The 15,889-nt window shown below is 35.6% G+C and overlaps 1 protein-coding gene across 1 annotated transcript in view; it reads right to left on the bottom strand.

The window, feature by feature from the left end:
* The window catches only part of ATP2B2 (ATPase plasma membrane Ca2+ transporting 2), a 428,819-nt gene that overhangs the window by 39,636 nt on the left and 373,294 nt on the right, over positions 1-15,889 (bottom strand). The window contains exons 17-20 of the mRNA XM_026857617.1: positions 9,278-9,457; positions 8,207-8,294; positions 799-905; positions 132-323 (exon numbers count right to left, since the gene is read on the bottom strand). Coding sequence (XP_026713418.1) covers positions 132-323; positions 799-905; positions 8,207-8,294; positions 9,278-9,457 — 567 coding nt within the window. The remainder of the gene's footprint in view (positions 1-131; positions 324-798; positions 906-8,206; positions 8,295-9,277; positions 9,458-15,889) is intronic.

Raw genomic sequence — 15,889 nt, 5'->3', positions numbered from 1 at the left:
AAGGCTTTCAGAAAGCATGCTTTCTGTTGTACAAAGTAAGAAAAAAAATGTAAGCCACCATTACCCAAAAGAAAATATAGGCTGGTAAAATTTGGCTCCATACTTTAAGCAACACCTGAAGTTAACCTTACCTGGGTAATGCATGCTCCGGTGAAAGCCACAATCACAGCCACTATGTTAACAGTGAGCTGGAACTGCAGGAACTTGGAGATGCTATCATAGACATTACGCCCCCACATTACAGCCTTCACAATGCTACTGAAATTGTCATCTGTTAGGATGATATCGGAGGCTTCCTTTGCAACATCTGTTCCAGCAATACCCTGAAAAAATTAATTGTGAACAAAATGACCGACTAGAAAGTACAGAGAAGGTTAGAATACAAATCTTCATACGCATTCAAAGTTCAGTTATTCAGACTTCCCAGTATAGCAACAGTGACTGCTGAGTATATTCTGCATTTTATTATTTGCTAGGAAGTGAGCAAATTTGGCCTATTTGTGAAAGTGCATAAGGACGCAGAAAAGGGAATTGATAGAGAGCAGTGGAATCCACGTGATGATAGTTTTGAGTGTTTTAAATTATCAGCTTAACGATTACTGTTCTTCTGAGTTATTTTTATCATTGATGGTATTTTATTAATATACATCAACAGAATTGCTAACAAAAACTAGAATTACATATCTTGATACATAGTCTAGTATATGAAGGTCCTCAGAGTCAGAGTATGCTGGGAAGACATCTTTACAACTAGTGACGTATTTTACCCAAGCAAAATAGTACTCATGAAGACTATACCATTGCAAAGCCAACATCAGCTTTTTTAAGTGCTGGTCCATCGTTGGTTCCATCACCGGTCACAGCTACAACCTGCCTCTGTTCCACCTGCGTGCTGTCAATAATACCTGCAAAAAATGGATATGTGTATGGATACATACATATATATATATATATATATAATAATTAGCAAGATAAAATTTCCCTCTAAAAAAATGTAATATAGACTATATAATACCACACAAGTCTTACAGAGATTAATAGTGTTAATTTTTAAGGAAAATAATGATGAAAGCAGTGTCATCACTACTATACACTACTAGACATCACTCCTAGAATTTACATGGTAAGTCCTGGTCCTGCGTCATCAAAACATCAACAAAACTTGCACAGACTTCAAAGGGAGTGAGATCAGCTCATTATGTTCTTTTGGAAGATTTCTACTACGTCAAATTATGTGTCATAGTAAAGCCATTCAGCCCAGCTCTCTGATTAAACATCAATGGAAAGGATTTGCCAAAGACTTAAGTTCATACTTAAAGCTCTCCTAAACTGTGACTGAACTGTAATATCAGCTTTACTGAGATGCCTTCTGGCAATCAGTTTAATCTAAAGATAACAAATGACATTGATGAATTATATTTAGCTGGAGCCAAATTACTGTTTTAACAGACATGTTCAATTCTGCCAAATAATGATTAAGAAGATATAAAATAATTCTTTAAATTCTGGAGCCAAACATTTTAATAAATAGACATAATAAAATAATTTGTACTTTCATTTTGAGATCATTTGAGAAAAGAAAGCACTTTTCACTTGGTGATGCAAGTTTCATGAAACTAGCCTGCAGGGAGGTATTTTCCACTTATGCAGATGAGGAAAGTAAGGACAAGAATAAAGAATTTTTCTGAGGTTACAGAAGCAGCCCTGTTTATTAATAGGATGGGGATCATACTCTACTCATGGTTTTATTTTCACATCAGAGTTCATTTGAATATGAGTTCAGAACATGGGATTGTTGTGTGGGATACAAGAACACTTCTCCCTATTAATGACTTAGGGGGGGAAGTGACAAAATTCCCTTTGCTAACACCTTTTGCTCAAAGTCATAACCTCTAAAAACAATTATCAAAACCTACCCACTGTGAAAAGCTTTCATTCTACTCTAGAAAAAAATAATTCGCATATCAGATAACTAACTAGAAATAGGAAATTGCAGATTACAGAGCAATAGCTGCCTCTTGGCAAGGTTCAAGCTTATCAGGCACCAACATGATTGCAATGCAGTATGGAAGCAGTTAGCGTCCTGTATTTTTCAGTCTTATGAAAATCAGAAAAAAACCTATTCACTTTCCATTGGCAGTATGAACTCAAGCTAAATGGCACATTATTCTGGTAAGATCTTATAATTAAATCTTTCAATTTGTTGGGGGGATTTGCCTTTGGTATTACTAAATAAACAGGAACATCAGCTGCTGCTGCTGTTAAAAGCATTTATCTTGGGTCTTCCATTCTTGTCATTAACACATCCTTTGATGATAAATTAATAGTTCAAGGTTCAGAACAAATTCATTAAAATCTCTGACACATCATGGTATTAACTGCTCCAAACAGGTAGATAGGATCCTTCCACGAGTGGATTCCAAATGGGAGCACAACCTAAAGTTGAAGAGACTCCAACAAATGACCTCCTAATAGATATAAATAGTGCTCTTATGTCAATGACTCTACTGCCAACTGTCCTGCGTCAGCCAATTGCTGGATGCAGCTAAGTAATTCACAAGGTTTAGCAGTCATTCACACGGTTTAGCAGTCATTTGTATCCTTAAAAGCAAACTGTGCAGCCAGAATAAGCCCAAAACCATCCAGAGCACAGAACTGCATAATCAGCAGTCACAGAAAAATACAGATAAAGTGATCTTGGTTATTATCAGCATCTCAGCCACACACCTCCATCTCAGTGACCATTGCTAGTGTCATCAGAAATAGGTCAATGCATGACACAACAATATGTAGATGGACTTCAGTTCTATTCATTGGAAGAGAGAAGATCATTGTGAAACTTTCATTTGTACATCTGACAAATTTCTAAAATGGAGCACAGCGATTATTTGGGATTCAGAGGACTTATCATAGCTATACTTATCTTCCCTGACTTCTGCATGCTCTATTAATCTGTTCCTCCTGCCCCCCTTCCTCACATTTCTGAATGATTGTCTTCTTTCCAGCACTTGCTTCCTTCCTAACCACACCTACTTTTAATTCTTTCTTTCTTTCTTTCTTTCTTTCTTTCTTTCTTTCTTTCTTTCTTTCTTTCTTTCTTTCTTTCTTTCTTTCTTTCTTTCTTTCTTTCTTTCTGTTCATAGCTGCGATAAGGCTTCACCTCAATAATTTTAATCGGTATCAGATAATATGTCTGTATAGCTTTTACAAACGGTGTAAGGAGACCAAGCAAAAGAGGGATGCCTAGGAAGGGTTCTCCCTCTGCAGTACCAAAGCTGTGGTGAAGAACTGCTTCAAGTGATGGTGAAAAATGTAAATAAAGGCATGACTTGACAGACTGCTAATAAAGAGAATGCCCATTTCTTTAACATTCACTGGCTTTTCCCCTCATTCAAAAGAGCTAAAAAGAAGCTTCAGTATTAATTAGTCATGTCTAGCAGCGAGGAAATTTCTTCAAAATAAACTGGTTTACTCCAATTGAATGCTCACCTACAGTATTTTAATAAAAACAGGTCTGCAAGATATAGCAGGGGAATTCCTAAAACTCAGCAAAGCCTCCTCCCAAAACAGCTTTGCTGTTCCATTGGTCTGTTCCCTTATCTTAAGGTGTTTGGCCACAACTTTCCTCTGACAAAAAGAATTTTATTCAACAGCCACAGGAATACACCTAGAGCACATTGCAGTCTGTTCCACACACAGATTCCGCTGATGTTGCGGGAATTGTGGGAGAAGTCCCGAGCTTGCACAAGCTTGTTTCTGATGAGGGAAAAGATCATATTTAAAACAACTATATACAGCTATCAAGAGGGGCACTATATGCACAAGCTTGCTATAAAAGGTACCAGCACTGCATACAGAGCTGAAAGTGAAACATATCCTGTATCTCCCACCTTTCTCCCATCTAACATTAAGCAAGCATTAAATCCCCTCAGGATAATAATATAAAGAATATTCACCAACGATGTGTCTTCCATTTCTTTTACAAGGAGCTACCTGTACCCATGGCTCAGATCAAAAACATCCAGTATAGCCTCAGGTCTCCCTTTATTGCAGAAAAAAATGCCATTTATTTAAACAGTTCCTACTTGCATTGTCACCTTTAGAGTCGCATCAGTAAGAAACCATTGGTTCTGGGAGAAAAAAATTCCTGGTTTAGCTTTTTCTTTCTGTCTCAACTGATTAACTCAAAACAGGTAGACAGGAAAAACTTTGCTACAGTAGAGCACTTCAAAGATGCACACCAATTCAGGTGTTACTGATGCAGTAAAGCCAATCATCCCATACGCTTAGGCATACTTGCATTTCTCTGACAAGCTAAACATAGAAAGATGTGATACTGTGTTTAGATTAGTTTTTAATACTTCCATGCTTTTTGAAGCTCCCTGTTAATTTAACAAGAATTTAGAAAGTCTATCTGAGAAAATTTAAATTCACTTTAGCTACATGCTTAAGTACGTGCAGGAACAGAGCTTTAAAGGTTAATGTAAAAATGTAATATGTAACATTACAGACAACATTTGTAATTGTTAAGTGAATAGTGCTCCACAAGGTTTATGATATTAGAACGATAATATCAAGAGCATGGCTGAAACACATGGATTTTTGTACTAAGCATGCCCCACCAATGTGCTTTATATTCTAAGACTAAAACACTACAGGGGAACCTTAAAGGCGTAAGTGCCTCCCACAAAGTTACACTTAATACAGGCTACAGAACACTAAATGGTATTTACAGAGTATAAAACTCTAGATTCAAATATAGTATGCCTCCTGCTTCATTTAAACTGTTTTTCTGTTCTTCGCTTCGGGGAAGAGTTGGTTGAAGTCAACTTTTTAAGCTGTGGAACAGGTCAACTTTCTGAATATTTTTTCATATGAATAAGAATAAAAATAAATATTAACATTTTGTCTAAAACGGAAGTCAAAACCATGTGCAATTTGGAACATGCTGATATTTAATTTCAAAATTTCATTTCATACGCATTTCTATGTTTTTATTATTCTACCTATTCTCACTGCATGTCCACATTGATGAAGTCATGAACATAATAGCATTCCATGCAATAATACCTGAAATAGTTTAGTAATTAAGGGTAATTATTAAAAATATTTTCTTCTTCAAAGTTCCCTTTCTGCCTGTTAATAAATCAGACTTGCATGAGAATAGAATAGTTGTTTTTAATATCACAGAACAATAACTCCAGCCTAATTTAAACATACTGGAAAACACAGCTTCTTTAACTGGTAAACTATTTATTTGATCTTCTCTATACCTTCTGATAAAAAGATGATATTTTCCATCAGTACTAAACAGTTGCTTCCCATAGTATTTTAAAAAACACTATGACAAAAGTGAAGTATTTCATCAATAGTATTATAAAGATACATCAATATAAATAATATGCATTTTTACTTGTTATATTTTGTAAATAGGGTAAAAAAATGAAATAAATCTAATGGATATCATAAAATCCATAAGAAAATGTATTTCAGTTGGATTGAGAAATCTAAAAGTTTGTTTCACTGGAACAGTTTGTGATGATAAACCATTTTGACATCTTTTTTTCAATCTACCTCTACTTCAAAGCCATAAATATTTGAGAGGAACTGTCTGCCCAGACTAAAATGCTGAACCATGCCTTTCTCTAGTCCCTTAGCAGTAGTAAAAACAAAAATGCAAAATAAAAATGATCCTTTTGCTGGGTGGGATTGTGCTATGTTAAGGAGAAAAAAATATTCCCTCCAGCAGCTGTATGTCATTAAAAATTAAATATAAAAAAAGCTTATTTTGTGATGTGTGTTTTTACCCTAGAGCAGATAGAATACATCAAAGAAGAGAAAATCCTCTTGATCCCCCAAGTGTCTGAGAAAAACATAACATTTTAGTAAGAGGCCCAAAACTAGTGAACATTTAAATAGTTTCTTGTAACTTTTAATGGCCCTTGGAGTATTACCAGCCAAAAAATTCCATCATGATTTTCCACAGACTTGTTCTTGAACTTCATTAAGATACTTAATTGCTCTATCATTTGACCTTGTCACATCTTTAAAACATTCATTGTATTAGTTGCATAAGGTATAGAGTAGTAATAAATATCTTCTGGATTGTCAAAGTGCATATGCTATAAAACATCAATGCTTATTTTTCTTCAGCTCTTTATTGATTTCATTTTCTCTGGCAAAGGTTTCATTTTTCTCTTCAGGGGAAATCCTGAATAATTCAAATGAGTACTCTCAAGGGACTTACTTAATCCATTTAACGAAACACAAATTGTTGTGTGCTTCGGAAACAAATAAACTATTAGGCTGTGCAAGTCATGTCCTCTAACAGCTGTAAGACAGTAATTTATATGCACTAGGGAAGTGAGGAGACTTCAGCTACCTTTGTGCTGTTTTAATAATGACCTAGGAAGCTAATAATTATGTTGTCCAACTCAATGGCCTCCAAATCTTTTCAATCACAAACACCTACTGGTAAAATCTTTTTGACCACACATACCCCCAATATGTATATTATTTATAAATTATACGCATGAACTATTATAGCATGTATACTAGAAAAGATATATTAGAAAAGGATGAGATAGAATATTAAATTTTTACCATTATTAAATAAAAGAAAATTTATCATATTCTTGTATTTAATAATGGTAAAAAATATTTTCTTCCTGAATCCCAGTGGATTGTCCCTGACATGTGTGCACCCCATTTCAGAGACCACTGGTCTAAACAGTGGCTGGAGAGGGTGAGTAAAAGCACTGTGTCTCCAGCTGCCCCATCTCGTGCACCATGATACAAGGTATCTTACAAGATATCTTAGTTCTCCTGAAAGATCCAGGCTTCCAAAGCTCTTCGCATACACTGCTCCCAATTCCAGTGGAATCAGGACCCAACTGATCCAATCTTCAAATTCACAGTAGGATTTTTTGCTCTTACGTCATTTAGGCATTTTAAAAAAAATTACGTACTGCTCAAAAGCCTTTGTAATCAGTCATGTATGGAGTCATATCAATAAACCCTTGCTATACCATACCAAAAGGATAAATCCAGAAACTCCTACCTAAATTTGAATTATTATTTATGTAGTCAACCAGCTGAAAACATGTAACTGATCAGCTGGATCTTATCCTGAACTTTAGCTCCTCCAAGAATTGCTAAGAAGAGTCCCTCCAGACTTTCTAGGGCCTTAGCAAATAATAATCCCGTTCTTTCTTCATCAGGAAGCCAGCAAACACAGCCATCCACCAACAGGGTTTTCTGTGCCAGCCCCCCATCTTATCATGGCCAGAAATTATGTTATTCCCGATCAGAAATTTTCTGATTTCATCAGATGTCTTTTAAGTGTGAGCTTCAAAGTCAACAGAGTAAGATTTCAAGTCATCAAGAAGTGGGAGTTACAGATACAAAAAAGGCTTTGAAGAAAACTGCAAACAAATCCCTCTTTTACAGAGCACTCCATCTGCAGAAAGTATGGTAAGAGAATATAATTTGTAAGGTGCAGTTTTTAAAGGACAAAACCGGACTCTGAAAATACAGCCAGAAACCTAAGGAAAGCCAATGTAAATCATACAATTAGCAAGCCTATAGGAAAATGGAATTGGCTTAAAATACTTATCTCCATTCATGTAATGCTAAAGGGGGCAGCTCCTAGTTACATGATCTCCAATAACTGCTACTGTAACATGAATGGTTTTTTATCTTGGAATACTCTTTAATTGTGAGAGAACAGATGCACTTGACTGACTCGATTTACTCTAAATGAGTTTGTTCTTGTTTTCTCCATAAAGAGGTATGGGCTAAGACTACAAAATCTATGCCCCCTCTTGTTTATATGTCACACAACAATATTTTCTTTCTGACCAGTAAACACACATCTTCCCTTCCCAGCTAGAGCCTTGTTCTAGTTCAATCACAAGACAAATATGAGATTGCCTACATCTACTTGCCAGACTTCTTACTGGTACTTCTGTTATTCCTGCCAACCAGTTTCATATTATTTTCCATCTGAAGGCTCAGGTAGAACACAGACACAAGAGATTTGTTACTGAAAAAACCTCCTTGCATTATGTATAGATGTGCAATTAAAGGTAACAAGTCAGATATATGTGTAACAGTAAAACTTTTACAACGCAGTTGATGTGTCGGACATACTTCAGTAACTTTGGCATTAATTACACACACACATGTGAAAGCAGCCTGCACGCACCTTTTACCAAAGTGTGTTTGTCCGTGGGAGATGAGCGAGCAAGCACTCGAAGCTTTGGCCAGATTTTGTCAATCCGCTCTTGCTCAATCTGTAGGGGAGGGAACACAAAAACACCCAAACCAGTAAAACTGTTGGCCTGTGATTATCAAACTGCAAAATATATTTGTGCCCATGTATCAGATGCTTCACTTAACTACTCACATTTGCAACTTCTCCAGAAGCACAGAAAAACTAGCATAGGTAAATTTTGCCACAGTATCTAATCAGCCTTTCTTAGGATCTTTATGGATAATTCCACTCAGAATCCTGACTCTATATACAGGATAGTAGAGTTTCTCAAAGCTGATCAAACATGTTTACAAGTAGAAGCGTGTTGTTCTAGTCTACGTTTAAATCCAAGTCATTTTGAATTCACTTCATTTTGGCACCAATAATGGCAGAATTTTCTCTGTACACCAACAGCAATGAGGACGAAGGATTCCATCAATCAATGGAAGGAGTAAAGGACTGTGTCCATTCATTAGTGGTGGGGTCAAAGACACAGCATAGAGTTTACTTTTTTTAAGCTGACTTCAGTAGCCTGTGTGTTAGCTCCATTTTTTACAAGGAATTCCAAAGAATAAATTGTTACTCAAATCATTACAGTGAGTGGATATAGCAGTACGTTAGGTAAAGTGGTATAAAATAAAGAAATGAGAGGAGCTGGATCTCAGCACAGATTGCATTTTCATGAGGCGGACCTGCAAACTCCTGTTGAGTTTCTTCTCCTCTTTGGTAACAAACTTGTTTTTAATGTGCTTGGTTTTGCTTTCCTGTGGACTAGTGCTATGGTTCTAAAACTGCTGAATTGGGCTAGCACTAAACCGACAGTGGCTCGGCGTCATGAAAAGTAAAGACTGCCTTTTCAATAGGATTTGAATTGCAAAAGGCTAGCAGTAGAAAGAAGTAGCAATCTCTTCAGACAGCCTTTACTGAATGAGGTACATCAGTGCAGGAGAAACAACATTTCAGTGTTCTCACTATTTTTTAATAACATATTCTTAATATGTATAGATTTAGTAGATGAGTTACCTCTCCCTTCTCGTTTCGGATCCTTCTGTTAAACTCTTTCCCTTCAAGACAGAGAAAGTCTTCTCCCGGGTGAATGATCCCACATTTTATGGCAATGGCACGTGCTGTGTTGATGTTGTCTCCAGTGACCATACGGACTGTAATTCCAGCTCGCTGGCACTTTCTTATGGCTTCTGGGACCTACAAAAGCAATGGAACAAGAAAGCAAATTCCTAGATAAGAGATAAAAATCTAAGTCAGGTGTTTCCAATCAGAATATTTTGAAGCTAAGAAATTCATGACGCAAAAAGAGAAATCATACGTGGTATGGCCTATTATAGCTACCTGACTATTACGGAACTGAGGTTACACCACAAGCAAGACAAATCTTTTATCAAGCAGCACACAAACTGTATTTTTAGATCAGTGGCCTAAAGCTTCTCCTGACTATAATAAAAAAAAAAAAAAAAAAAAAAAAAAAAAAAAAAAAAAAAGTGCTCTGCAGCTTTTTTGACCTTTAGCATCAAGGTACAACGTGCTGAACCTAACATACTCAACATACATGTGAATAGGAACTTAGAATACATGTATTTTGTACAGAAAATTACCTAACTTCTTATCCTAACTTTCAATAGGATTATTTTAAAAGTTTTTGTAATTTAGCACTATTATACTAATTCATGCATATCAACAGGTGGAATTCCTAAACATATGACTTTAAAATTTCATTGATAATTTACATATTTAAAAACTGTAAAAATGTAGCATAAGTTTGGTTGTGCTCCTTTATTCGTATTACTTACTACTTACAATACTTATGTGCTCCTTAATTCGTAACTGCTGGGGGAATTATGGATGAATATAGAGCTTATTTAAAAAAAAAAAAAAAAATGGCAATTAAAATGTGAAAGAGCTAGGAAATTGATTACTAATCAATAAAGCTCTTTTAATACAGCTACTTGAGTACATGAAGTCAGTGCCTACAGAAAGGCTACATACCTATGGTTCAATCTCAGATTGCGAAAAAATTGTATTTCCTTAAACTATATAATAATTAATGACAATTTATTAATTATTAATAAATATCACACTAACCAATGAATGCAGTCTCATCACACTTTTGCATTATTATGAAAGCATTGTTTCTTCAAGGAAAAAACAATATTATTTGACATGGAAGAATAAGAAGTGTGTTTAACACTTTAATAACAGCCTAGATAGATACCTTCAGCACACCATCACTTCCCTACATTTAATTTTTACTTAGATGAAACTAAAGGCACCCCAGGACTCCTTATAAAGACAGAAACCCTTCACAGAGCTTCAAGAAATTCAACTGTCTTACTACAAAAGATAGCAAAGTCAGATATAAAGCAGTTATAGGTTGCACTGGTTCTTACATGTGTGATGGCAGAGAGGCACTTGAAGTAGACAAGTGACAGTCTGAGAGGAAAAAGATGCCAAATAGATGAGCATGACTCAGATAAGCATGTGAGCATTAGGCAGTGATCCAAAATAAACCTCCAGGCAACTTGAAGATTATCCCACAAGTTCCAAAGACCAGGCCCTAGATGCTTGCTCTGCAATGTTGCCTTACGTTCCTAGTCTATGTAATGCATACATAAAACACATTTTAATAAATTCCCTAAATACATACACTTGACTACTCACTGCAAATTGCTGCTATATTATCAGCTGAGCTTCTTCAGGTGACAAACTTGTGTAAAGTAATGGGATTGTCTGACTGTGATTAATTATGTCAGCAACTGTGTATATAGAGCTGTTGATGTTCTACAGAAACTAATAAGCAAAAGGTATGATTATGAAAATAATTTAAAAATAATTATCAACTTTTTTTAAAAAAAAGCAAACAACTATTTAAGAAAGTGTCTCAAAATGTTTATTACTGGTTACAGTAACAAAGCCTCTCTATATTCTATAGTGCAGTTTGCTGGTCGTAACCTCCATCACAGATACAAGCATACTGTAGAACTCAATGCCAATTAAGGTAGATTAATCTCATCCATTAATACAGAAAATATTAAGAAAAGGAGCCATCGCCTACAACATCAGATTGTTAATTTTGAGCATTTCTAAATATTTAAATTTTCTCTATAGCCACAAGTATGTGACACTGCTGAGGGCAGAACACTGCCTTCCACATGACAACCACTGCTCCAATGCAGTAAGGCAAATGCTGGGCTTCTAATGATTTCATGGGGCCAGAAATGAAATTATATACTCTAAACTATACTCTAGATAATGATTATTCTAATCAGTGAATACAATTTCACACCATGCTTCTTCATCTTTATTAAAGGCAGTGATGAAACTTTTATTTTCCAAAATGCCTCACTAACACCTAATTGAGGATCAGACTCATACTTCTCCCATGACTATCAAAGAAAACCAGTCCACCCTCAGACTGCATCCACAGAATATACTGTTTGCAGAACGACCCTCTGTCAATACAGGTTATGGAATCAAGAGCAAAATTAAGGGACAGAGTTTTATCTTCCAATTTCCTCATCTCTACTAACTGAGAATATTCTTCCCACAAGTTGTACCCTGGAAACCTTACTTGGACGTGAAGCCTTTTAACATTAGGAAATACACTTCTATGTGGGACATACAATCATATTACATCTATTACTTAAGTAAATGACTCCAAATTTACCCGGTTTCCACATTAATAATCCTGACTATATCCCATTTGCCAGTTTGGAATGCCCTTAGCATCCACTTTAACTTTTGTGACCCCCATGCATTGGATATGACAGATTTAGATGACTATCTGTAAAACCAGTACACTGTATAAACTATGAAGAAGAAAAATAAATTACAGTGCAAACAGAAAAAAAGGTCTACTCACAGGAAGTTCCAGTCCTATTAAATAAGGTCATGAGAGGACAACCTAGTTTCAAATACATCTCAAACTCACATAGAACTAGAGATTTTTTTTTTCTTTTTTCTATTCTATTTTCCTCTTCTCTCATTTTTTGGACAGTTGGTGGGTGGTATCTGATTTAATACTGTGTACAGTAATTACAGTTAAAATATTGTTCATATTTTTTGATTGCTGTAAGGAATAAAGGGTGTTGGCAGACTGAGTGGGCAGTGGAAGCAGATATTTTCCATCAGTTTTGCAGAGCTTAAGTATACATTTTTAAATTTTCTGGTTTATTTTCTCTCTGTAAAGAAAACCTTCTAATGCATGCATGTATGCATAAATTATCCAATGCAAGAATATCTACCAGAGTCAGGTGACAAATAAATAGGTGACATTTGAAGTGATTTACGTTCATCTCCCAAAAATAACAGATTGTAGGCGTAGATTGGCAAATCAGTGTAAGCCAGTATAGACTCATTAAAACCAATCCAGAAAGATGTTAAAATCAACAGAGAAATCTCTACAGGAACAAGACATCATTCTATTTGTTCTCTTCTTGCATATTTATCAAATAAAAAAAAAAAAAAACAATAAAACAACAAAAACACAACAACAAAAAAAAACCCACACCAAATAAAACCTAAATATCAAGCAGGTAGTTCAACTGCTGATAATGAATAAGCTAGTGTCTGAATTAACCTAAATATCCACGGAATTATGCAGAAGTCATGGGTGTCCAGTGGTTACACTCCAGATAAAGCTGGTCAGTTGCTGGACACCAAAATAGTTTCTTTTAGTGTACAGAATGAAATGCAAGTGGAAGAAAGCTCCCAGCAGTATCACCAGAACAGACGCAGCACTCTTATCTCTGAAAGCGTGCTAGCGTGACCTCACTGCCACTGCAGGTATTCGCATATTTAAACACTCCAAGATGCATATGAGCAATGGGCCACAGGAGCTCTGTGGAAACAAGGACACGACCATTTTGCATGTGTTACCTTCAACAATCATTTTACAGAAAAGGAAAAAAACTGGGCCTTCCCCGGGAAAAAATGGGAATGTAATTTAAAGGAAACTAAAGGCTGCCAGGACGGTGACACTGAATTGTTTCATTGAAATTAGCTAATCTGTCATTTCTGTCAGAATAAATTTTGATATCCATGAATACTGAGAATAAAATGGCAGTTATAGTAATATTTCTAAATTTTTATGTTCTTTTTTCGCTACAGAAAGCACTTTGAAAATTCATTAACTCTGGTGGTGACTATTTAATAAGTGGGCTTAACTCTGGCAAAATAGTTCAACATCTTACTATTTGCTCCTACAACGGTGACTTCACCATTGTAATGTATGTATATTACGATATTCCCACTAAGTCAGATACTCCATACCGAGATAGTTTTTCTGAAATGTATGGTTTTGTTCTGGCATGGGTTTTTTTTGGTTCATTTCTTTCTTCTAAGGTACTGCTACTGCTTTCTACCAATGTGTGAGGTAGAATAATTTAAACATTGTTTTAAATGTTCTCATGATGTCATTACCACTGTGAAACACTTAAAAGGGACAAGGAGGAAAAAAATCCCCAAAAATAACTGTAGATATGTCCAATATTTTGTAAAATTCTTAAATGATAAACATTTTATTATGTGTCTTGCAATGAAGTAAGAAGTGTTACTGCATATTCTGGTGTTAAACTATGAGAAATTCAATACATTATTCAAATAATTATCTAGAAATAAAATGTTTTCCTGCCTTCATTTTCTTTGATCCTTTACATAGAAGACAAGACTTGACCTCTTTATTTTTAGCAACATTATTCATTTTTACCTCAAGCTCCTAAGAAATTATTCCCTGTGAGATGAGAGCAGTTCTCTTATAAAACACACTCATAATGATCACATAAAAGGATAGTTTGCAGCTATTTTCAATAATAACTGCAGAGCCCACTGCTGCCCATCCCTCAGTCTGTCATACCACACATAACCTTGACTTAAAGTTATTTCCTAACAACATGTATCATGAACCAGTTTTGAAGGGAAAGAGAACTGACTCACAGTTTCAGTGGCCACTGACAGTTAAAAACTTTCTGACTTTATATATAGTGAGCATTAAGGGATCATTGAAGACAGAACATTTTAAGAATGTTCTAAAATATTTTTAAAGACTTGCAATGTCAGGTGTAGGTACAGATGGATTACCAACAAGAGACCATCTGATGACAGATAAAAGTGAATGCTGTTTATCTGATGATTGTGGAGATAAGGAGTTTATTACACAGTTCTCACCTATGCAAGGTTTACTTTCTATCATAATCTTCTTGATACTGAAAAAAACCCATGGAAGTCCTTTATCATGCAAAGCATTGTTATGCAGTTGGTACCTGTGGTTGTAATAATATCATGCTTCCAAAGTTACAGCAGTCAGAAGTATGTAAAAGTCTACTTTATGAAGGATTTGGGGAAATAGATAAATTTATACTTTTCATGTTTTTGTAAAAGAAATAATTTCCTGACATGTCTAGCACGGCCACCAGTTCTCAGTGGATCAAATACAAACATTTAGATGTGATTTAAAAAAGATCCAGCAAAAATGTAAATCAGACAGAAGAATAAAAAAGACATGGATTGGTACCAAATGACTTTTTGCAATATCAGAACCCACTCTTTTTGTGTAAGAGAAATCTGAGTTATCTTTCAATGACCTTACTCCAACGCAAACCACAGCCATTAATCATCTACTGAAGTAACAGCAGAATCGACGAGTGGATTTCTTGGAGCAAAACAGGAGAGCATTAATCGTCCCCCCATTTGCGGGAGGTGCTGGGTCAGGTGCTCTCACACCACAGCACACGGCTGCAATGTGCCTACACAGCAGCCCTGGCCACACACTCACAGTCGAGTCAGCGAGAAAAACACTGAACAAAAATATGGAAAATGCCTGCAATTTAAGCTCAGCACTTTCAGCTTTGGGACTTACCTTCTGTCACTGTTTCTAAACTGTAACATTGAATTAATTCTCCACTCTCAAGATTATCAAAGCACCATATACACAGGTCAGAAACAAAGTTTCTACTTCTTAACCCGCCCTTTGAATTACTGTAGAAATATAATTTACAAGTGTGTAAGCAGACACATGCTTCCAGTGTGCACACCCAATACTGACCTTCTTGGTTTAGTTGGGTTTAAATGTCAGTCATATTTTTACAAGCAAGTCATTTACACATGGCATCCATGGAAACTGCAGCCCTTCCATGGCTTTTCCTTGTACAAACACACCATTAAAAAGTTTTCCTGACTAACCATCAGTTACAATCTTAAAACAATTAGTAACGTGGCAACTGTTACAATAAAACACAAAACTCCAAGACTGTGTGCAATTTCTGTGGGAAGTAAGCACACTGCAATTGTAATCATGGCAACTGCAGTCACTGCATGTCTTTTCTCTACTTTCAGAGTTTCACATCACGGCATTACTTAAAGAAAAACCCTTTAATGTCTGGGAGCATAATAAAACTTCTGCTGATCAGTTCTCCTGCATACTACTCCTTGAGAGAAGGTTAAGTCCTCTCAATCCTGTAGTTCGAAAAGACCTATTTTGCTTTACTTAAATATCAGTTGATTAGGAGTTGATTTTTATCAAGTTAATTATTTGACTTTTTATCAAGTAAAGTCTATATCTAAGGCTCACTTCCATCTTCTTTGACAGAGCTAATTTAAAAAAAAAAAAAAAAAAAAAAAAAAAAA

The sequence above is a fragment of the Athene cunicularia genome (genome assembly GCF_003259725.1).
Source record: "Athene cunicularia isolate RWA chromosome 12 unlocalized genomic scaffold, athCun1 chr12_part1, whole genome shotgun sequence".
NCBI classification, from domain to species: Eukaryota; Metazoa; Chordata; class Aves; order Strigiformes; family Strigidae; genus Athene; species Athene cunicularia.
Note: the sequence above shows the minus strand (reverse complement) of the source record. Positions and strands in the feature narration are given on the sequence as shown.